General features: G+C 38.6%; 1 protein-coding gene across 3 annotated transcripts in view; it reads right to left on the bottom strand.

Annotated features, from left to right (window-relative positions):
• Positions 1-24,219, bottom strand: part of ABLIM1 (actin binding LIM protein 1) — a 189,900-nt gene that overhangs the window by 9,549 nt on the left and 156,132 nt on the right. Inside the window, exons 12-22 of one of the 3 annotated variants that reach the window (XM_050711882.1) lie at positions 23,165-23,294; positions 20,836-20,955; positions 12,960-13,064; positions 10,841-10,888; positions 8,381-8,527; positions 6,090-6,181; positions 5,871-5,958; positions 4,374-4,435; positions 4,014-4,074; positions 3,208-3,215; positions 1,891-1,965 (exon numbers count right to left, since the gene is read on the bottom strand). In XM_050711882.1, the coding sequence (XP_050567839.1) occupies positions 1,891-1,965; positions 3,208-3,215; positions 4,014-4,074; positions 4,374-4,435; positions 5,871-5,958; positions 6,090-6,181; positions 8,381-8,527; positions 10,841-10,888; positions 12,960-13,064; positions 20,836-20,955; positions 23,165-23,294 (936 nt within the window). Of the gene's footprint in view, positions 1-1,890; positions 3,216-4,013; positions 4,075-4,373; positions 4,436-5,870; positions 5,959-6,089; positions 6,185-8,380; positions 8,528-10,840; positions 10,889-12,959; positions 13,065-20,835; positions 20,956-23,164; positions 23,295-24,219 lie in introns of all 3 variants that reach the window. The other 2 variants (XR_007708546.1, XR_007708547.1) reach the window with 2 other exon arrangements.

Raw genomic sequence — 24,219 nt, 5'->3', positions numbered from 1 at the left:
GTGAAGTTCTTCCACAGACTTCAGTGGGAATTGGCTTTTACTGCTATTTTTACTGCTGGTCTTGTTCTACTGACTCAGATACTTGCTCCCTGAGTGAAACCACCAAAACTCTCTTAGGAGAAGCAGCTGTGCTACCATCAAACACCACTAATTCAATTATTTTAACAGAAGAAATTCAACCAAATCAGCTTTTGTGCAGTACTAAGCAATTAAGTTCATTCCATTGTAAACAATTATCCCAATGAACTTTGCAGAAATATAATAAAGATTCAGGCATCGATGAACACACCACTGAGTTTATTGTAAGTAATAATAATTTAAGTAATCTGTGCTTACATACCAATTGTAAGATATGATTCTTAGGAGATTCTGACATTGTCACAAATGTACAATTAGACTATACTTTGAATTACATTGCTTACGTTTGATACTGGAAATGATTACCAGATACAGCATGAAAGGAAACTAAAACTTAACTCTTTATAATGTTTAAACAAACAGAGTTTAAGTCAAGGTCTAAGGTCATAAGTACATTTTATATTTAGGAATTCACAACAAGGTATGTTTCAATCCAGGGTGTCAGGATGCACAAATTCTGTCCTTTCCAATGAATCACTTGGTAAGATTTGGTCTTTCTAAAGTTTACTGATTTTTACTTCCCAGGAGTTTCATGTTGACTTTGAGTCGGCTTTTTTTCACCCGATCAAGCTTCAATTAGTGTTGGATCATTGACATGAATAAAATTGCTGTCAATTAGCTCCAGGTCTGGCATAACCTTTTCAAACGTCAACAGAAAGTGACCTATTATCTCACGAAAATTCCCACAAATTTTATCACTAGTAATATGACAGAATTTGTTACCCAAAACAACTTTCCAAATAACTGGGTGCATCAAGAGAAGTGGTGGGTGTAAGAATTGCTATTGCACTGAAAGAGAAGTTATTTGGAATAAAAAGCAGTATCTCAGAAGTCGGGGATGTCCCCAGGGTCTTATTTATATAATATATAAAAACACTCGTTAATGTACATTGCACTAGAGTCTCAGCTTATAAAGCTAAAGTTATTGCCTTGTACAATTTGTCTGGAGGTCACTTGGAAGCACAAGTAGTAATCCGGTTTCCAAAAAGAGTTCCTCACTTAACTGCATAAATGCTAATCCTTATAACTTTGGCAAAATCATGATTTCTCAGAAGGTTCACCAGCAACAGAGACAGTTGCAAGACTTAAAACACAGGCCTGGTTGAAGCCTCTCCATTGCTTATGTTCATTTTTGATTCAGACATCTCTAAACATAGCAGCAAAAGCACTTTAATTTATAACTTAACTCACATTCAGCTGATATCGCCTCTTTTTCCCAACAAATCTCCTAATATTTTTTTATGTAGGGAATTCAACACTATTTAAGGTGTCAGGCTAATGGTGCTGACAGCTGAAGATAGATCCCAAAAGATACATAGATACCTAGATTCCAATTCAAAACTGAGATCCATGTCTTTTATTAAATCAAGGCAGCCTCAACCACGTGTCGTGAGCCACAGTATTGTGTCACTTTTCAAACTTAACAGATCTGCAACTTTGCAGTCAAGTTTGGTCTATTTTGGCTACTGAAAGCTTGACAGAGAACTAGCTTTTGAGCACTTTCAGTATCTTCATTTTGTCTCTGGAGAAGCCTTCTTTACCCAGAAAGGGCACTTTGGCTGCCCTCAGCCTGAGTACTAACACCTAAAACAGGCAAAGTCCAGAACAAAGGGAAAGGTTTAGCACATAAGGAGAAGGGACTGAGGTGAGGCAAAGAAAAACAAGGGGACTAAGACATTTCCCGTATTTTATCTGCATTTCACAGTCAAATCTTCATTGCCTTGAAGGAAAGTGAATAACATCTGCACTTGCCTTTGGCTCCAACATGTTAGGCATAGATACTCCTCTGTCCATTCTCATTCCAGGGACATGACCATCCGGAAGGGACTGCATCAGATACAGGTATATATCAGACACGTAGGTTACACACACAGAGGGTAAAGGCACTCAAGCAGTGGTGAAAACAAAGGTGAATTTGCACTGAGACTTCCTTCAAGTCTTAATGCTGACTCTTACCATACAGGACATTGCTCTTTTCTCACTCTTCTGAGGCATCCTTCCACCCCCTCTGCCACCACATTTTCTGTCACTAAGGCTGGTGATAGCTGCCCACTGAGACTAAATACACCACAGCCCAGGGGTCTCTGAAAGAGTGGTAAGCCCTTCCCAGCCCCAATGATCAGTTAAGGTTCTTTGGAACAAATACACAGGAGCATTAATTTAGATCCCACCCAACAGCATACATAAGCACTCTAACACTTCTGGACTGTCCTTTCTGTCATTTACTGTATCAGCCAAGGATTTTTTTTTGCCTCTACAATGGGAAATTTTGACTATGAACACAAGTGGGGATAGGGTTCTGGTAAAAGGGTGCTATTTTGACACAGGTACTGTTCCTAATAAAATTACATTTTGAGCATAATACACAGAGAACTCCCTTCTCTTCCCATAATCTTGTTTTCTTTCCAATCATCGTGGTTTTGATACAGTAGTAAAAAAATATATCCAAACAATTAAACCCCTTCTTAAATTGTCACTTCATATTGTGATTGTGCTGAGGAGCCAGCCAGACAAACTATTCTAGAAAAAATCCTGCAGATAGGATTTGGGGTAAAAGGGCTGATTCTTGCAAGTACATATCTTACTAGCTCATCTGTGAGAGCAGCACTGTAGAAAGCTATTGATCAGCCATCTTGTCTGGAGAGCAAATTTCAGGGCAAAAATAAGGATTTCAAGGCTCCTGGTATGGAAGAAAATTGCCTCCAGAAGAGAATTTCTACCTGTCTCTGGGGCTGGTATTAGAGAGGCTGGAAATAAATTTGCCCTTAGCCATCCAAAGAGAGCTACTGCAGATAACTTGTATTTCAACAGACAATGGGTTTAGCAGAACAAGTCACAGAACTGGTCTGAGCCTTCTTAACCCAGTTCTGGGGAGGTACAAGGAGGAACCTGAGGTTGTGCCTGTTTTTTATTGATAAGAGTCTACATTGGTGATTATGCTTAAACATGCAGGTAAATCAAAGCTAATGTCTTAAGAACTCCTTTCCTGTAGCAGAAATTCAGACTTCAACAAGAAAGTAGATGCTTTTAATTCCGTTGTCAGTTGATTGATGAAAATCCATACTCTACCTGGAAATCTGAAAAGCAAAAGAGAAATTTCATCGGCTGTAGAGTGTGGAAGAGCAGGAATCAGTCACAATTTACCAGATAATCCTAGTGTCTTGTGATCTGCCTGATCTTTTCAAAATCCCACCTGATTCAGCAAACCTCCCTACTTTTAGTCTTAATTTGTGAAGAGTAAAACACTCCAAACACCGCAGACTGCTTCATTTCAAGTGGGATCCTCAGTCAGTAAAATCAAGTCACTTTGGAAATATTGAGACACACAGAACCATAATCAGGTTCTCACCCCCAAGCTCAAACTGTTTCAAAACATTAAGTCTCATAAAGTTCCATAACTTTCATAAATATTAATTGAAAATCTATTAGGCAAGGACTGATATCACATCTATCTTAAAGTCACAATGAAAATAATGAGCAGCAACTGGGATTAGAAGCTATTATCCTTCTTACTTCACTGCGGCACACTCTGACTGTGCAGTGGATGGCAATTTTCAGAAGAGAACACGGTAGCAGAACTCAGTACAAATTCCAATTAATTACAGATTACCTGATTTCCATGTATACCAGTGCTAAAGCAGTCACTTGGCATAAACAGGGGGTCAGATCTACATAGCAGATTTAGCAAAATAAACCCAAACCTTTTAACTCAAATTCTGCAAGTACACATTAACTGTCAAGTTTACCGGAGAAATGTACTCAGCAAATACAATGCTACCACATCCACAACCTTAAAATAAAATAGCAAAAATGATCAAAGATCATAATACATTCCCTGTAAGGAAGTGGCATGTAAAAAGGCCCCTCAGTCTTACCTCTAACACCACCACTCACATCCCCATAACTGTTGTACTGACCAAAATCTGTAGACACCGGCTGTAACAGGAAAAGAGGGACATGCACATAAATTCACAGTTTGTGACCTCACCAGTGTGGTGCTATATGGGGAGTAACAAATTGTTTAAAGCTTATCTTTCCTCAACTTTTATAAGCTTTCTTGCATTACTTTCTTGCATTTTTAACACTGAAGTTTGCGGGGAGGGAAATTAGGTTTTAATTCAGATGTTCTTATAGGAAAGCTTGATCAAACTGAAAATCCACTACATTTAATAGGGAAATAAATACCAGAGATGATTAAAGCCACCTTTTGCTTCTCAGAATCACCATCTCCTTACCCTGTGAAGTCCATTTTTTCCATAGCCAGGAAGAGAAGAGGTTTTGGAGGCTGAAGCATGGGCTGTCGAAGGAGGAAGAAAAAAAAAACATTTTACTGGAAAAATCCCATGAAAACTCAAAACCAAGAACATTTGAGAAATCAACTAGCAGAAAAAAACACAGAAGCACTGAATGTATACATAACCAACTGAGATATACGGACTTTAAGAGGGTAACATCTCAGCACCAGACTCATCACAACCTTCCATACATTCTGTAAGTTAGACATAGCATTATCATGTCATGGTGCCAGGCTCAAAATCAAAGTGGTCTCCACTGAGCTGAAATTAATGCTCAAGGATTAGACAAGAGAGTAAAACAAATTTTTAGACCTTAGATAGATGAAATATTGTCATGTATCTTTAATAGTTTCTTTTAGTTAATGCAGCCCTTTCAGACAAGATCCTTCATATAAGAATGATTTTTTTGATTTTTTTAAATATTATTTTTGTCACAGAAGGACAGGGGCATGGAACTTGAAGCATTCTTGTTGCCAGCAATAAGCAGCTTTGGGAGAGGTACCATGGACTCCACAAAAGGCAAATAACGACTGCATTGGTTATCACTGTGAAGAGAGATGAACTCATCTCCAATAAAGTAGTTCTCCAACCTGTGCTATCATTAATAAAAAAATCATAAGCTCTGAAGTGACCAGGTAGACTCTGGACCTGTAAACATTGCAAGTATTGAGGGAGAGCCACAGACTTTCTCTCCTAAACCATAAATAGAGGCAATGCACTTATACAATAGGGAACACGAAGAAACACGAAGAAATCTTAGTTTGCTTGGCAGCAGTCATTTTGTCCCATCTTGGCTTGAAGTCTAGCTGGTGTGCTACAACAACCTGTGGATGAAGGGTGAAATAAAACCCCAAAAGCTAATCTCTGGAGCTCTGCGGTAGCCACTAATGTATATCAAAGTGTGCAAAAAGGCCAAAAGCTGATTTTTTTTCTCTGCAACACAATACACCCAATCAAAATGTCAGCCACTGCTGAAATACCACCTGTGTTTAGAATATGCAGCTCCACTAGTAAATGTTGCTGACTTTCTGTCCCTGAGAGGAGAAACTAAAGGGTGATTGCAACCACCAATTTAAGCAAAATGTGTTATTGTAATTTAATAATGCAGTTATCAGTATATGTGTGAGGTAACAGTTATTGAAGCTCACTTCTTATCTATTTTAGGAAATTTCTCTCCCCAAAATGGCCTCAGAATTCTCAGCCTCGCATTTCTTCTAGTTTAAAAAAAATAATCAAAAGAACATAACACAACAACACAAACAATCCCGCAAATACCCAACTATGACTCCTGCCCTCACCCCCCACTCTTTTCATGGGAGAATACCACATATCAGGCAGTCTCCCAGTGGTCTCTCTTCTGGGAAACCACTGAATATGTGCCTTTGTGGTGTTCATTATTCACTATTCATTGGTAGCTTCAATGCCTACATGAATTACCTGGAGAATCGTAACGACTGGCAGAAAGGGATGACCTCTCCTTTTCCATCTCTTCTTTCAGTATCAATTGTCCAAGACCAGAATTAAGCTAAAAATGGCAATTAAAAAAATACATGAATAAAATAAAGCTAGTTGAGGTATCAAAAATTGCTTACAGAAAGAAAAGGAGCAGTTTTTGTATGGTGTTCAGAAACAGTATGAAGACAAGGTTATAATAACCTTCATGAGCTGCTCCTCCTGCAGTTGCCGGCGTCTCTGTAGCTCCTCGTCGTCTTCTTCTCTTCCACTTGACCTGCGTCTCATGTCAGCTCCTGCTTTCATAAAACCACAGTACAGAGCTTTGTGTATCCATTCTACTGCAGCTTGAAATTTCAGTGCTAGTTCAATGTATTCATCAGTTTGATTTACTGAATAAACAAAGCAATGTTTTCTTGCAGACTCAAGTTATTCAAAATTTGCCCTTAACAAAACTCAGTCAGATAGCCTGCTCTATGGCTAACAGTTTCTTATAAAATTAACAAGAAGTTAAACTGCACGTGGGCTCCCAGCCAAGCAACAGTCCTGAATAAAAAACTGAAGAATTAAAGTAATAGGCAAAAGGAGCTCAGATTGCTAGTTCTGGAAACTTGGGGTTTAGTGTACCTGCAAGTGTACCAGCGGTTAAAAAAACAATGTCTGATTTGCATTTATACTTATCTAGACTCAGAAAAGTGAATTTCACATAACATTTCAAGTGGAAAATTAAACTTCATAAATCTCCTGAATAGACTCTTATATTTGGAATGAGTATCACATAATTTCTAGTATAAAATAAATTAATTAATCCTTTGGATAAAGCTAAAATGAATTTAGCTTTACTAAACCACTTCTACACAGGTTTTCTGCATTTTAGTTTCTTGATTTTTATTGGTTAATCTTTATCGTCTTGAATATTCATAAGAAATGGTCTAATTTCCAATTTGGACACTAGGACACTTCAATGAATACACAGAGTACGACACTGCTGTATGCATTTAGCCGATTGCATTTTATTCTGCACAGGCTATTTCCCCATACAGCTATTCACCAATACAAACTCAGTGTTTTATTTGAATGAAGACTCAATTTTGCTACTAAAGTCTCTGAAGGTTTACGTCAATGAAATGTTTTGTACAGCACTATTAAATTGATGCTAACATGGAGACAAAAAGTTATCAAGAAATTATATCTTTGTATTCAAATTATTTATTATTTTGTTTGGTGTCTCAGGCTTTTGCAAGACTTCAGTACAATAGCTGCACAACTTATTTTTTGACTGCTGAGCTCAGTCTAGCTCTGTAACTAAAATACCACACTCAGAAAATCAGGTAACAAGCCTAAAAAACTAAGGCTTGCAAGTTTGTTTTTCAGTGCTTAATGTCTTTTTATTTCTGAATAAAATACATCCATGAACACATTTTTATCTGTATAAACAATCATGTTTAGTTTCTCAGATGTAACAAAATCACCTTAGAGTCAATGTACAAAGCAGTTTTACTAGGAAAAAAAAATAGTTATCATCTACAGCCAGGAGAGTGAGCTGAGAGCCAAAATTTCCAACAAAGCCTCCCCCTCTGACACACAGCTTAATAATGGTGTAGTTATGACAAGCACCGTCAGGAGAGGTTCAATGTAGATGTTAGCACTGTGACTGTGCTAACTGTGACTGTAATGTTGTAAAGTTACAATCCTATATAAAGAACATTTTCAAGCAATTGCCACTGCATATGCAGCCCCTTTGACTGGTCATCGAGCTCTCCCACGTTATGACACCTCTCACAGCACTTCCACGAAAATCCCGTTGTGAGAATAACCATACTCTCCTTTTCAGAAAGGAGGTTATGAAATAGGCAAGACTTTCACTGTTTCTGACTTGACTTCACAAATCAGCCAGGCTAGATAAATTTTGTACTGTGTTACATGAGGGTCAACAAAATCAAAAGAAAAAATACATTAAAAAAAAAGTTTAAAAATGATCATGTGCATGATTTAAAGAAAAGTAAATAAGGTGCCTGCAATGAGACAACAAAGAAGAAAAATACATAGGTAAATCTGAAAAAAATAGGACTGTTTTAGTCTATTAATTGCTCCACTGCAGTACTTGCATGAAAACAGTCATGTGGTTGGAAGCGATGACACTTTGTGTGGAATATTCACCATTAGCTTAGGACTAAAAGCTTAAATAGACAATAACTGAAAGAAGTCAGGCTTGTGTGATACATCATACTGTTATTATGTTACTATATGGGAATTCACATCAGTTGTCTACAGTTAGTATCCGTGTGATCAATTCAAATGTCCTTTTGCAAGACCTCCTCTACTCACTCCTATTCAACAGTTATAAATACCCAGACATCCGGAGGTCTCACCAGAAGAACTGCACTTTGTGGAGAACACCTGGAGTGGAAACAACCCTCCCTACCTGTTTTTACACCTACTTTGCTTATCAGTACCTTTTAGTCTACATCACTTACATTATTTCTTTGGCATACCTATAGCTGCAAGGGAGGGAGGACCTGGCCAGTGGTCCGTCTCAATCTTTGGTATCTCGTTGGGTGCTGGTGCGTGAGCTGCTGGGAACTTGGAGGACTTGATGATATCCTCGGAGGACTTGCTCTGTGCTGCCAAAGCAGCTGCATCTAGATGGCAATCAGGGAACTTAGCTACGTAGTAATCTTTATCAATATACAGGTCTTCCATATTTCGGCAAAATTTTATAGTTTACAAGAAGGCCATTTTCAAAACTAAACATTTTCATGTTTTGCCTTTCTAATTGTAATTGGAAGCAACGTAATGATTTCCTCTTGCCAACAGATTCAAATCAAACCTTCTCATCCCACATCCCTACCCCCAAAATAACCCCAAGTCAGCTTGGGATTTTAATAGGGTTGCAGAGCGTTAGAATGATAGGCAAGAGTGAGAAAATTTAAGTCAACAGTATTTGCCAATATCTCCTAAAGACAGCTGATTAATAATGAAGATGAAACCAGATTTATGCACTGGTTTGTCTTCCCTCTAGGGTAAGAAAACAAATAGTTCAGAAAGACAACATTAATTTTAACTGTACTGATGCTAATTATTTCCTATGTTTCTGTGACAAACTGCAAAACAAACATTAAAAAAATCTGAAACAAATATGTTTATTTAACCACTGTATCTCTTCTGCTGCATGTACTTGCTTATTAGCATGCAGTAGCAGTAAAAAAGAGATGCAAATTTATTTATTAACTACTAAACTCCATTTAGATCAACTTGGCAGGGAAAGGCACTTGCAATGAAATGAATCTCACCATTAACATACCTTAGCAGTGGCACATGCATTTAAGATTCCAGCCTAAGCCAAAGTCTCTTAAAAGCATGTGAGGATGTGCATTATGGATTTCACTTCTTGACATTAAATGTGTATATATATATATATATGTATGCATATGTATATACACACATTTTACATATATATATATAAAAATTCAATAGAATTTTGTTTGCATTTAAAACTACCTTAACTACCTCTTATCCACGAACTGTTAGTCCAAATCACCTTTCTCTTATATGAAGCTATTATATCAGAAGGAAAGATTCTGGATTTTTTTTTTCCCCTTTTTCTTTTTAAAGGGAAAGATATCTGTTATAGAAATGAAGCACTTTGTTACTCATCCAACACACTCAGAGTAGTTTAGGAAAATCAGTATTAGGTATCATTGGGAATTCTGAGAATTTTATGATTGGAAAACTAAGCATAATTACAGGTATGGAGAAATCTGGTCAGAGTTTACAAAAGCATGACTTCAAACAGTACTTACGTATTAGATTTGGTGATGTCAGTGGTTAAACATTCACATGTTAATGGGAGATGAGGAGATATATTAAAACCATAAAAATAAACAAAAGTAATGTTAAGACTTCTAAAATGATCACATGGTTTGAAAACGTAGAAAAGAAAGAGGAAAGAAACCTGATGTAAAACTTCAGCTGTGCTATTTGCAATGCTCATTCCTGCCTACAGAATGGATTTCCTGGGCTTTCTTAATCATCTCAGCTCAACAGCTCTCAACCATCTGAACCCTGTAGTACTGCTGATTTGCTACTTAACTCAAATAAGTTTCATTGGTTAAGGGGTCTGCAAAGGGTTGCAGAGTCTTTAAAGAGTAGAGTCATCTGTCTTTCATCACATCACATAGAAATGTCCTATTTGAAGTTTTCTGTTCACAACAAAAGGGAATAGAGAACACATTCAAGGTCCCTTGCTCTGGAGTATTACAGAAGAGCAAGGCAGTTGGCTTCTGCCATCATTGTTATTTCAGACTTGCTAAAAAAACATCTACTCTGAAAAGATAAGAGTACTAATGCTGTTGTCCAACTCAGAATCCAAACACTGGAACAGCAAATACACTGTACTACCAGAGCAGTTTCCTAGGGCTTGAGAATCAAATGAGCCCTGTCAATGATAAGTCACCTATATTATTTGCAGTATTTAAAGATTCCTGTTTGAAGCCACAGTACATTTGGAGTTCCAGTCTGATTGTAACATCCCCATCACTACTGTTGAAATAAATTGTACTTTGTCTGTTTAAAATAAACATAATCCATGAAGTTCCTGTCAGAAAACAGACTGTTGTTAATCCATTTTTCCACCATCAAAACCCGTATTCTGAAAATATAAACTTAAAGAAGTAAAATACAGAAAGGCACCAGAACACTATAAAGACAGCAAAATCCCAGTTAATGGTAATTTTGCCATTAATATCAATGTGGCCAAGATTTAAGCTGTATGATCAAAATGAAACAACATGCGTTAAAACATAATCACTCAGCAGGACATGCAATAAAAGCTGTTTCAAGCTTGGACTACTGATTTTTGATGCTTGCAGCGTAAACACTGAATACTTCTCACTATTCTGCATGCATTTCAATTGACAATCCAGCTCTGAAACAAAAAGAGAAAGATCATTTACCATGTTGTTTGTAGATTGGAGGTTTTCTGTAAATGTTGACACCTTGATCTGTGAAATTGAGAACCGGAAAAATGTTAATATGAGAACTACTTCAGTTATAGTTGAAGTTAACCTCAACACTAAAACAGCAGACAGACCAAATCAAGGATGTAGCACAAGAAAAAGCCAGTATTACACAGAATCAGATTATTTGAAGAAAAGAAAACATAAGAACAAGTGACAAGTCAAAGACATGTGGTATGAAGTCCTTTGGAGCTGATTCTGTAACATGTGGATGCATCCAAATCATGAACAATTCACTTCAAATATTCAGGAGATTATCAGTGTCACAGACATTAGGAAATGCAAACAAGCAAGAGATTTCCATGGTGAAGATACAAGCTATTTGGGGGAAACTACCCCAAATAACTTCTTGTGGAAAATTGTGCTTCAGTCATAACAGCTCAATTTTCTTTCCAGCTGACTGGTTGGATTGAGAAGAGGATAATGCAGCGAGCCTACAATTCACTTTGAAACCCAGAGAACAAAATAGCTGCCTCACACACTGTTTTGAACAGTCAACAGCTAGACTTCACTGAGTCAGTGCTAAGGGATATATTGCTAATCCTTAAACCACAAGGATAGACTTTAATATATATATATATTTATTTAAGGACCACCACATTGCATATTGCAATGTAAATCAGGAAAAAGTCACTTCCCGGAACCCTAATGGAGTAAATCTACAGCATGTCTAAAAGATAAAATATTTTTACAAACAGTGATCCAAGACAGAAGCTACGTTGTTCTAAAGTACCCACCCACCTCAAGCCAACACTTCACGTATTACAAATACAAGATCCCATTAAAGTGCTACAAATACACAGATCCCATTAAAGTGCTACAGGAGACAACCTCTGGCATTAAGGAAAACCAAGCAGAAATCTATGAAAATTAAGGTAAAACTTACTCTACGGAACCCTACCTCCTTGACTAAATAGGCCAATTCCTTGCACACAAAGACACTGAAGTATTTCATTCGTGTTCATGATCTGTTAGGGCTACTTGAACAGCAAAAGGGTATAGCTATTAAAGGGCAGTCACGCAGTACTTTTGTGCACGCCTGACCCAAAAAGCCATAAGGGGGCTGCAAACACAGCTCCTGGGGGGCTGCCCTGTGCCAGCTGAGCAGGACAGCTCTCCCACTGCACTGGGGTGTTTACTCGGCTGGGTAAGTCATGCAAGGGCACTTTAACTTGCACAAGTAAAAGCAGCCAGGTTAGCTTAGGCAGTTAAAACAGCCCACCTGGGCCAAGCCAGGTCATACTGCCTGAAAGGGAAGCTCACATCAGTGGTTTATCTGCCTGGTCTGAGGACGGGAGGCAGAGCGGTAACCTCTGCAGTGAAAAGGGACACTAGACTGAAGGGGACCTAAAGAATAACTGGATATAAGGCTTTCAGCTAGCACTGATACAGTCAGATAATGTGTGTCCACAACCCTAGGGACATACACCCTCATCCCATCAAAAAGCAAGACACGTGATCTCAGAGGCTGCAGCTCACTTCTAAACAGATATTGCCCTTTATAGAAAGGGCATCCTGATGCACACGTGTCCTTGCAAATCTGCAGGGCTCTGTGAGGACACCATGCCACTGCACAAAACAAGTGAAATATCCTCATTTGGTTAAAATAAAAAAAAATAAAAAATAAAATAAAAGGGAACAATAAACTGTTTGGTTCAAGAATGAAATAAGTCCCAACCACAACTATACACACAATGGCTCACTGGTCACTGGGAATCACAACCAACTTCCCCAAAGTCAGCAGAATTATGCTGGTGCAACTGAGAGAAAAATCAAGCCCTGCATAGCTTATATCCAGCTCACGGGCCATTAGTAGACCTCATACATGGTATTCTAACAATGAAACACCTGACCAACAGAACAGAGAAAAATCACCAGAAACCCCCCTTTTCTGAAGGCACTACTCCTCCCAGCAAGCCCAGGAGCAGGCAGTCCCAAACCCTGCGTGTGCACCCCATGGCAAACAGCGTGAAACAATGGAGACAAGACAGGAGTTACAAAGGCTACATTCTACACTGTGACAGGACACCGAGACACATACAGTGCCAGCTCCTACCTGGAACATGGAAATGTTTAGGGGCCTGAGCGTAAGTTGGAGTGAGAGGGCGGCTGTCTGGCCGATAGGGGACAGGGGAGTTCCGACCGCTGGACGGCTCATTGCCTCCAATGAAAGAATGGAGAAAACAAAATAAGAAGAGGGAGACCAACAAACAAAATAAAATAAAATAAATTTAAAAAGCAAGCCCAATCAAACCCAAACAAAATTGGTGGAATCAAAACCTCCAGGGACAAAAGAAGTTTGAACCAAAAATATAAACACAAACAATAACAAGGTCTGGTAGCCCTGGTGACTTTTTTTTTCCTCATTTTCCTGCAGAGACAAAGATTTGTGTTCAGGCTGGAGTTGAGGTTTTAGCAGCTTACACTCATTCTGACGGCATGCAGGCAGGAGTTGTGTGCTTGCAGCTGGTGATTAGATGGGCAATGTGGAAAAGAAGAATGGAAGGTTACTTGGCAATGGTTTAATACGGCGATTGACATTTGGAGTTAAAAGTCGCAGGCACGGAGCATAGTAGTTGATACGCAAACCCAAAATGAAACCAACTCCCAGGCAGGTAGAAGCAGATGCTGGCAGTTACTACAGTTCCCTAAACCAGAAGCGCAGAGAAGCTAGAGATGGAAAATAGCTGTTAGGTCACTTGGCCAACATTGAAATGCATACCTGTTCCTTACACACTCTTTCACTGGTTTATTGGATAGGAAGTTTTTGATATGGCAAAATAATTTGTAAAGCAATGCAGCCCATCTGGTGGCTGCACCTTAATCAATGGTGCCACCCCATTGTCTCTGTCAATGACGTATCTGGCTCCAGTGACAATACTTCATGACTGCTTATTTAGCAAATCTGAATCTACTGTCTTAAAACTTAAGTTCCATTTGTATGGTCATTCTTACTAGGACTATTTCTTTGCTTCCTAACAACCCATCAGCCCTGAAATCTCCCCAGTCAATGTGAGGGCTGCTGCAGAAACATAGTTTGATCCCCAAGCACCAAGACAGTCAGATTTCCCAACACACAGCTGTGTGTTTTCCATAAAAGAACATTGCTGCCTTTTACTTTGTGCCTTTCTTCACAGTACCACAAACTCATACAAGCAAAAACTGTTCACCTGAGTGCTCAGTTTATATGGGTGTGGGTGACCACAAAGGTAAAAGGTAGGGGAGCATCAAACCTCTTCATTTTTTTAGGTGTGCACCAGGGATTAAAAAAACTAGCAAAGCTGATTAATAAAGCAAGAAAAAAAATAAACAAAACACCACCACCAAAATGAAATAGTAGACAAGTACAGGAAAGCTATGAAACATCAAAAAAAAAAATGCAGACCTTCTTTCAGCTGCAGGTTTCCTATGCTCCATTAGACTACCCAAAACCTCAGACTCAGCACACTTCTTATTTATACATTGGGATGGGGAGTTTTCTTTTGCATCATTTCTCTTTTATCTGAGTGGTCATTTACCATCCTAAAGGGCACCAGAAATGGAAAAAATACTCTTAACACAGTTAGAGTTATGTCTCTGTGAGACACAGCCGTGTCTCACCTAGACCCAAATAGCTCACATCCTTAACATATGCTGGCTAATCTCCTAGCTGGTACACAGATAACTTGTTTAGAGGAAACCGGCGATGTTGTATCATGCACAGAGCATAAGGCACGCAATTAGCACGGTATCCTCCTGCACATGTTGCTTTGCAGATGTCTCTGCTGCCTGGTATTTCCCGGGGTTTCTGTGTGGTCTGTCTCTTCCTAATGACTCCTACTAGTACTGATATATGACTCTCCTTTACAGTTGCTAGGATCGTAGTCTCATTAACTCCAACCCCTGCAGGAGGGAATGGTACATCTATTTAGACTCTCATTAGATCATCCCTGGTGAGCCCACTTTCATTACAAGGCTTAAATGCTTCAGATGCAGCTATAAAATCACCCACAATTTATGAAAGCGGAATTTTGTGTTAAACCTCATGCTTAGGAACCTGCGTTTGCAGAGAACCAAGAACACAATTATTTCCGTTTGTTTGTCATTGTTAAAAATCACTACAGGTTAAACACAACATTCTCCAATGCCTTCTCAGAAATTAAAACTAAAAAACATCAAAAACTAAAATGTTTTGTTTCTAAAAGACCCAATCTTTTTCTAAAATTTTTATTTTACTGCAACAAATCTGCAAAAACAATGTGGAATTGCTGTAAGACTTCATCCATATGCCCATTTTTCAGTAAATAGAAATAAATGATTTTCAACTTTGCCCAGAAGAGCTGTATAGGCTTCTGTCCTGAGCAGCTTTAAGGTTCCATCTACAATGGGTCTTAGGAACAGAAAACCTTAGGAACTTCATCTTAGAGTTGCTTGGAAATTTTTATGTTTTAGTAGGAAAATGGCACTGTTGGAGTCTAAATTGATTTCTAGAAAAATAACACAGGCTTGGTAGGCATCTGCTGAACTCTAGATAGTGCCTGAGGGGCTAGGAAAGGCTAGCAGTCCTGGGTCCCTGACCCTAGCACTGATCTTAATGCGTGTAGGAGATCACAGAAAATGCATAAAAGGGTTTTGAAGTGAACAAAAATGACTAGCCATGCTTTGGTCAGTTTTTCAGTATAAGGACATTTTTCTTATGACTTCAAGCATATGAAGTGTCCTGCTGGGTTTGGTGCTGAGTGGTAAAAACAGCTCCAAGTTCAAAGAAAACTGGTGTTCAACTGAAAATGATGCAGCACAGAAACATGCTTATGATGAAATGGGGGGAAAAAAACAACAACAACAACAAAAACTCAGCAGCTCTTCCAGGAAATCTTTTAGAGGCTAACTGTACAGAAATTTTCAAGAACAGAGTCCTCAGACAGGGAACCCAAGGCTATTAAGAAATCTTAACTAACCTCAACTACCTAAAATGTAAAATGGCTCAGGGGGTGCTTCTTGGAAGGAAATGACGAATCAATGCTCTGGACAATACTGCTTCAGAAACTGAGTTTTCTTTGGTGACAGACTACGTAAATTGGAAGAAGTCTGTGTATCTTCAGTATCGATGTCTTTACAGTGCGCATACGCAGACAGGAGAGCAGAGCTAACCTGCCTCTACGTGCCTCAAGACCAGCCTGCCAGCAGCTTTACGTAAACGTAGGGGCTGAGCCCACTGCACTGGGGTTCCTTGCTGTGCCTGCACCCAAAAGCCTGTCTTCGTATCTCAGAATAAACTGTAACTGCTTTTGACTCCACGAAGCAATGAGAGCACTCCAGTTTGCCAACGCCGTGAGAAAAACTAGCTCCTGCTTCCCTGGCGTGAACTTTAATGTGTGCATGCGTAGATGGGGGATGTGAAGTAATACTGGAGTAAGTTTAACATAGAAATCAGTCACTGGGCCCACCGTGTGATTCACAAGCTAAATTCACAGAATCAGGCTAAGATAAGTCAGTATGCAACCAACACTGAGCTTTCTGTCAACCTGCAATTTAGTTGCTTTACTTCTGAACAGACAAGAAACCACCTCAACAGAACCTAACTCCTAAGTCCTTTTCATGTGTCATCAAGCTGCCGTTCATCAGCTTATCCAGATGTGTAGCACATGTTTCCCAACAAATCTGAAAGTCGTGAAGCAGCCAAAGCATAACTGTTTTCCAGACCAGAACTTTCAGCTACATCCACAAAACCCTGGAAATTTATCACATGCACTGGGTATTTCATTTCAGAGACCCATCTTGGGGCAGGAAAGGAGGAACCTGTGAAAAACAAGGCCCAGATTCACTATGGAGGTCTGTAAATTCATTATGGGAAGGTCTGGGAGTAGAGGAAACCTCCCCCCTTAACTGGGTGCTCTTTTCAGACAGAAATCTTATGGGGGCTTTGCAATCTTCTTGAATGCCTCTGAAAAATTCTAGGCATGTAAGATGAAATCCTGGGTCTCAATGAAAGTTTTGTCTCTGATTTCAGTAGGGTCAGGGTTTCTTTCATTCACGGACTTGTTTTGATTCTTTCATAGCGAAGACAGTACTTTATTGAGACAAGCCCAAATTCAATGGAGAGACCAAATGAGCTTAAATGAAGTCTGAGTTGATGTATATTATACCCTCTCCCAGCCTGTTCGACATGTAAATTACATCAACAAACTCTAACTAAGATTGCCTTAGGCATATTTAGCCCCCTCACTTGTTAAAGGCCTTAAAATCTGGCCTTGTCTGCAAGGCTTGAGTATTACGCTGGTTTAAGCATTATGCTGTACGTAAACACACAAACTGGTCTAAATGTCAACTTTTTTTGGCTTGATGATACAAAATAACACAGGTGTATGTAGCAACTATCAATTTCATTATCATTATGTTGTTTGGAAATTACGCCCCTTTACTATAGCAGTTTTGGCATGACCCGTATTCTCTGACTCCTAAGAAAATCAACACAAACCAAAACACTACAGCTTTATGAAATCTTTCATACAAATTCACACCAATTTTACCTTCCTGCTCAAAGTACAAGTGGCTTTGAAAAAGGCCAAGTACAAAGATATATGATACTTATTCGTTAAATCATTGTAAACATATCTATCACATCTAATTAACTCCAGACAGTGCTCCAGTTCTCATCTCAGATGTATTCACAAGGGTCTGACTCCCTAGTAGAAAAAGATGTTACTCTCAAGGGTAAAATAAGGCAGTTCTTTAAACTCTGAAAATTGACAGTTATGATATCCAAGGCAAACCGCTACAGACAAGATTATCAGGGAGTTGCGTTAGGTGCAGCCAGTACCAGACCAATCTCTCTTTTCTGCTAGATGGATGTAAAAAAAAAAAAAAAGGGGGGTATGTGGACACTTGGTATACAAAGAGAACAAATGCAGAACCATGTGGGAAACCCAGCTCAACCCACCAGTGGGTAACAATAGCTTTATATGAACATGGAGTAGTGAAGAGGACACACAGGATAGTGCAACTGGACTTCACTCAACACTACGGGAATGATTAAAAAAAAATTACCACACCAAATCCCCTAATTATATTCAGAGCAAGCTATACTGTGTCCTCCTATGAGAACATGTTCTCCTACATGTTGTGACAGGCACAGGGCTTATTTAGCAGAAACATTATCTCTCCCTATAATCTTGTATGCATATAGTACATATACACATATATACACCATGTAGGTTTTCTGAGTGCATCTGATTACAAACTATCTTCCATCATAACCTGTTCAAAGGACAAGCCAGAGCTTGCTCTGACTTCAGGAACATGACAAACATTTGTTCATCTAATGTTTGGGTTTTGTGAGAGCTCCACTGATCACTTAGCATGTTGGAAAAATTATGAAGGTCTTCAGGCCTGTTGATTTTTTGTACTTTTCTGTGTTTTGTAGCAATGGGAAGACAAAGATATTCCAATGCCTACTTATCTTCAACTAAAACAAATGAGAGAAATAATGATTTTTGCCTGATTTCAGTGTACCATAGGACTTTATTGTATCTTTACCTGTTATATAGGAGAAAGTACTGTTACCACACATTTCTATTACACAGGTACAAATCGCTATCAAATTGTTCCATCTGATAGTGCTAATAAATTAACAGCATTAACTTTCTCACTATGAGATCTGCAATAATTTGATGATCCTTCTCTGAAACTTCTGGAGCTTTTCTTATGTCACTCATCCTGCTGGGACTGTGAATTTACCAGTTCCCTGTAGGTCTTATAACATCTCTACGTAGCTCTTTTATCTGGAGCATCTTTCTTCTGTCCTACCCTTCCTAATATCCACCAGAACAGCCAAGTTCTCTTCATAGTTACTACTTTTTCCAGCATGTATGGATGGACATCACTCAGAAGCATGGCTTACATTTGGCTGCACTGCTCACTGAAAAAGCTCTTGCTCGTGTTCTCTATTGGCTGCTATTTTCACAGTCTGCATGTCATCAGGAAGCTCTGCCTGCAATTTTACTACATGTTTTATTTCAGATCATTAATAAAAACATCCCAAGTTACTTCATCTATGTATGCTTTATAGAAGTTTGAGTTTGGCTCAATGCTCTGGCGGAGCTCAGCTTGCAGTGGTGAACTGAAGCCCAAGAGCACACTTTTTGTTTTACTGAGTGGCCTCCTTCCTCCACAGAGAAGAAAACCAAAAGGAAATGAAAACCATGGGGACATTCCCACCACGTTAACCTGTGAACCAAACTGAAGTGCTGTAGGTCACCTTAAGAAGGTGCTTCTTTTCCTCAACTGACAATTAAGAGATTACACTTCCAATTGAGCCATGTGAATTACAATCTGTGAGTACCTGCTGCTTGCCCCCTCCCAAACGCACCACATCCTCAGATGGTGCACATGTCACAGTGATATGAACCACAGCTTTGGGAGCCTTGCTTAGTTACCACACGTGAACCCTGTACAGGCCTAAGACCTTTCTGTAAAATTTTCAGAAAATGGTAGATTCTTACAATGTTCTATGTGCATCTACTTTGTAAGAACCATACTCACCCCTTTGTCTACAGCACTTACAATTCCAATTGGCCTTTTGTACCAATAGCTGAGATACAGGACTAATCTACACATGAATATCTTTGAAACATGAAAACAACAGGCACGGTTTTTCAATAGTTCTTCTGATTTATCTTCTGAAGAAGCTATTTTCTCAACAGAAAAAGAATGAAAATGCCACTTGAAAGAGTGCAGGTAGTAATTTGGGTTAACAGCAAAAAAAAATGTTGAAATTGCAAGGGTTATGGATTAACTGCATGCTGAAATGAGCTGTGTATTTATTTTTAAGGGTCCCAATCTTTTAAGTTTGAAGTGAGGTGTGTTTTCTTGTTTTTATAGTGATATAATAGGAAAGTTGAAGTGCATGTTAACAAATATCATCTAAGGAAAAGCAAAACTAAAATTAGTAATGGTGATCTGAATGTTTCAGGAGAGATAATATTGAGATCTATTAGCATTTATTGAAAGTGCATGGCAACAACTGCCTTGCAACCGTTTTTAACTCCAATTTCTGATTATCTGCATTAATCAATGGTGCCAGAATAGAGTTTGTGCTCAACATACTCAATTGCCTCTTCTTGAGCTTTTGTAGGTGATATAAGCTATGACTGTCTCCCCCAACATAAAGAAACAGCACAGCCAGAGAATGCTCCAATAGGAATAAAAGTAAAACCACATCCAGAGAAAGCAAGAAACTAAAAGCTTGTTGAGCTGAATGAGCTCTTTGAAGGGAGACATAGAAAAAACTCCGCCCTCAAATCAAATAACAAAAAATTACAGGTTAAAAAATGAGAAATGACCAAATCCTCAGGTAGCATAAATCCTTTTAACTCTACTGACTTAGCAGAGTTTGCTGATTCTCAGTAGTTGAGGAGAGGCCTGGAGATTTTATTTTGTTGGGCACTAGTTATTGCCAATAGGATTAATAATGATTCTTTTCCTTATTGCCATTGATCTTGATATAATCTGTGTTGTTTTTTTTTTTTCATATTTTTTGGGTCACCTTGGTCTCATTCAGGCGGTATTTGTAGTAAATTTTTAAATGTGTGTTTTGAGAATGTAGAAATAATTTGACATGCTAGCTGCTGTAAGGGTTGTTATATATTACTTTAGGAAGAGGCTAAGTTAGGCACGTATAGGCTCTAAGCAGTAGATGATAATGCTTCCCTCTGTATTTCTAACAGGAAATTGCTTGATGACTTGTCAACTAGGGCCCTTAGAAATGACATATTTCCTCTAAGAAAGGACATTATGTCTATTCTACCAGTGTTTTAAGTGTAACGGCACATTTCGAGGCATGCTCAGCTACGCAGCCAATGATAACCTTACGAAGATGCACCTTATTAGCTTTGACAGAATGCTAATAAATCTCCAGCCCGGAGGGTACTCCTTGGAGAGGCCTGGCTCCTTACCTTTGACATGGGGGATGAAGTGGTGTCGGAAGGGGGAGTTGGGGCGGGAGTCATGGTGAGCGGAGCTGCGACTGCTAGTGCGCAGGTATGACAACCGCTGCACACCAGTAGGGAGCAGCTCTGCGGCAGCAGGGAATCGGGGGGCAGAACAAAATGAAAACAAAGAAAAATAATAAGAGAAAGGCAGGGAAGGAGGCTTCAAAGGAAGAAAAAAAAGGCATTAAACAATTAGGATTCTGAAAAGGAGGAAGGAAAAAAAAAAAAGGTTAAAAGACGTACCAAAGGGTTCATAAACATTAGACAAAGTTACAGCAAGTAGTTGAAGAGAGGCTCAGATTTGAACTGCATTACTAATTCAGCGTAATATTTACTTGCTTAATGAGCTTCTTATCTATGCCTTGTTACCAGAAAATAGCCTGCTGCCATCATGCAAACATCACAAACATTGACGCTCAATTAGTTACGAAAGCAGCTGTTTTGAAAAGTGTCTGATCAACCCCACATCAGTCAAGAGGCATGTAAGCTGCCTTCTATTGTTTTAAGGCATTCCAAAAACGCTACCAACGTCAGCTAGGGCATCACGGTAGGAAAAGGCTGCAAACTTTTTCAAAACTTGTAGCACTCAAATTTTGAAGAACCTGATGCTGACAACGTCAACATAGTGCTTCGCTTCTCTCTCAAGGGCTAGCTGGAAGCCAAAGAGGAGTTACTTGGGGCCACTGCATTTATTCAGAGAGAAGTTATTCTTGCAAATAACATGGTTACGAGAAGTGATATTAAGAAAAGAATGTTAAATATACACATGCTATTATCCAATATGAATAATACTGGAGGAAAATTATAAATTAACAATCACCCCAAAGCAGGATAGCAAAGATCAAAATGATGAATTCTACAGATTTATGTCTGTGTCATATGAGAAACAAAAACAGGTTAGCCAAAGATGAGATCATCCGAACAGAGATAAGCTTGAACAAATATCTTCTCGGAAAATCCCTCAGGCTGCGAACTTTTGAAGATTTTACATTTGGACCCAAATTCTTGCTTGAGCCCATCCGCCCATCAAAGAATTACACAAACAGAGCCTACTTCTGAGGAACATCCTTGACTGAACACAGACAAAAAAAATCAATCACAGTAAATTCTGGAATAAGTCTTGGATTTGTTCATGCCCCTGATACAACCGATACAAATGGAAAAATCCCCTTGAAATTGCCAGAATCAAGAGACAGAAGTTTGCAGCTTTTTCATGCTTTATAAGTCTCTTTCAGTTTTAGTTATAATGTCATCTTAAAACACAGTCATGTTGTCAGCACTAACTATCAGACACAATTTGCTTCTGTCCCACCTCCCTTGGGACCATTAAATAAGGCATTCACTGACAGACACAATTAGCTGCTTTCAGCCCACCCTTACTAGGAAATGGCTCCAGCACTCAAGTTCCACAGTGGTGGCTCTACAATTAATCTTTAATTTTAAAATTGCAGCTGCTATTGTGGATGGGCCTTTGGCATGCTAAGTGTTCGTCTGCAATCACCAAGGAGGATGGAACTGCACGATTGTATCACTTATTTTAAAAACGGGTCACAATGATTTAATTCATTACCATAAAGAATAAATCAATCTTGAAAAGTATTCAATGAATTGCATTTACAGATACATTTTTATGCAATTTGGGCGTGGATGAATGCTTAATTTTCAAGTATTGCTTTCCTATACACAACCAGTAATTTGAATGCACTTAGAACCTGAATGACTGTACATTCTCTGTATTATACATAGAACTTGTGCATCACTGCTAAATCAATAAAAAAAAATTGTATTTTTTTATATGTCCCCTAGAAAATGTCTATGGCTTCAATTAAAAAAAAAAATCTATCTTGCAAAGCACGAGTATGTTTAAAAAGTGACTAACAATTCAGAATATGTTGGGTTATTTATTTTATATAAATATTTTTTTAGGAGGGAGGAATCCTACATCTGCGACTTCTCTATAGTCAAGCCATAACTGTTGTTTCTAAGATGTGATACTTTTCCCAAATTCCTGAATAAAGGTTGTGTTTCATTGCTGTAAATTGTTGATCACTTCCACAAACATACATACATTTAGAAAATAATTAATCAGAAATAAAACCAGAAGATCAGTATTCAATCTACGGCAAAAGACTGCATCAATCATGAACAAAAAACACAGGTAGAGGAGAAGATATTAAAATAGGAAGCAATTTTTCAAATGACTGCTAAGAGAAACAAATGCTTCTCTTTGCCACTCGGTGACATAATAAAGAAGCACTACTTTTATACATCCTTCTAACGCAGTTGCCCTTACCAGGTCTGTGGAAATGCTGAGGGGAACGTGACATGGTGGGTGTGTAGCTGTGACGACTGTACACTGGAGAATTAATGGAGCCCTGACTCGTAGACCTGTGAATCATACGATCCCGAACATCTTGATAACCCTGCAGAATAGAAGCAATTAAAAAGAATTCACTAGTAAATATAAACGTGCATTACACATTTCTTTTAGCAATGCTCAACGTTTGTGGATCTGCAGATATCAACAGAAGCTACTGAAACAACAATATTCCCTAAGCTTTCAACCCATTTCATTATTATTGTTTGTTAATGATCTGTTCAAAGACTGATCCATTTTTATAGTCAGTGTCAGAGTTCAGTCTTGGAAGGTTCTAACTGCACCTGTCATTCAGCGTAATTTCTATTAAATCTTATGTAATCCTAGATTTCCCCATGTTCCTGTGATTCAATAAGGGAAGTTGCCTGTTCAGAGGATGCCTGTGCTACAGCACATGGCACAAGATACATGAGCCAGCCTTCAATTAGCTAAGGTGGAGACCAGCAAGAGTTCAAAAGAGGCAGCTCAGAGCTCTGTGGCTTAATTTACCATGTGTCTCAACTAGCTACAAACAGGGTTTTTAGTACCCAAATTAGATCTGACGCCCCCACCCAACCATCTGAAAACATGACACCTTCTTGCACAGCAAAACTCAGTTTTCTCAGTTTCCTGGAAAACAAAACAAAACAGAACAAACCAAAACAAACCCAGAGCCAACAAAACAAGAAAACACACACAAAGCAAAACAAAACAGGACAAAATGGATGAGAGCAATTTGAATGCACAAAGAATTACAAATTTTATAGTCACCTTTTTTTTTATTTTTATTTTTTTAAGCATGTAGCAATCATCATGACTTTTATGTTGCAAACAAACAACACTCTACACCCCCAAAATGAAAATGCTTATGCAATAGCATCTATAGGAACCTGACAAATAACTCTACAAATATTTAATGTTATTATAATGTTCAAAACAGCCCCCAGGGAAAACCAAACCAAACCACAGTTATGGTTTCTTCGAGGCAAAAC

The sequence above is a fragment of the Cygnus atratus genome, chromosome 7, assembly GCF_013377495.2.
Source record: "Cygnus atratus isolate AKBS03 ecotype Queensland, Australia chromosome 7, CAtr_DNAZoo_HiC_assembly, whole genome shotgun sequence".
Classification (NCBI taxonomy): Eukaryota; Metazoa; Chordata; class Aves; order Anseriformes; family Anatidae; genus Cygnus; species Cygnus atratus.
The sequence above is the reverse complement of the archived record's forward strand: the minus strand, read 5'-3'. Positions and strand labels throughout refer to the sequence as shown.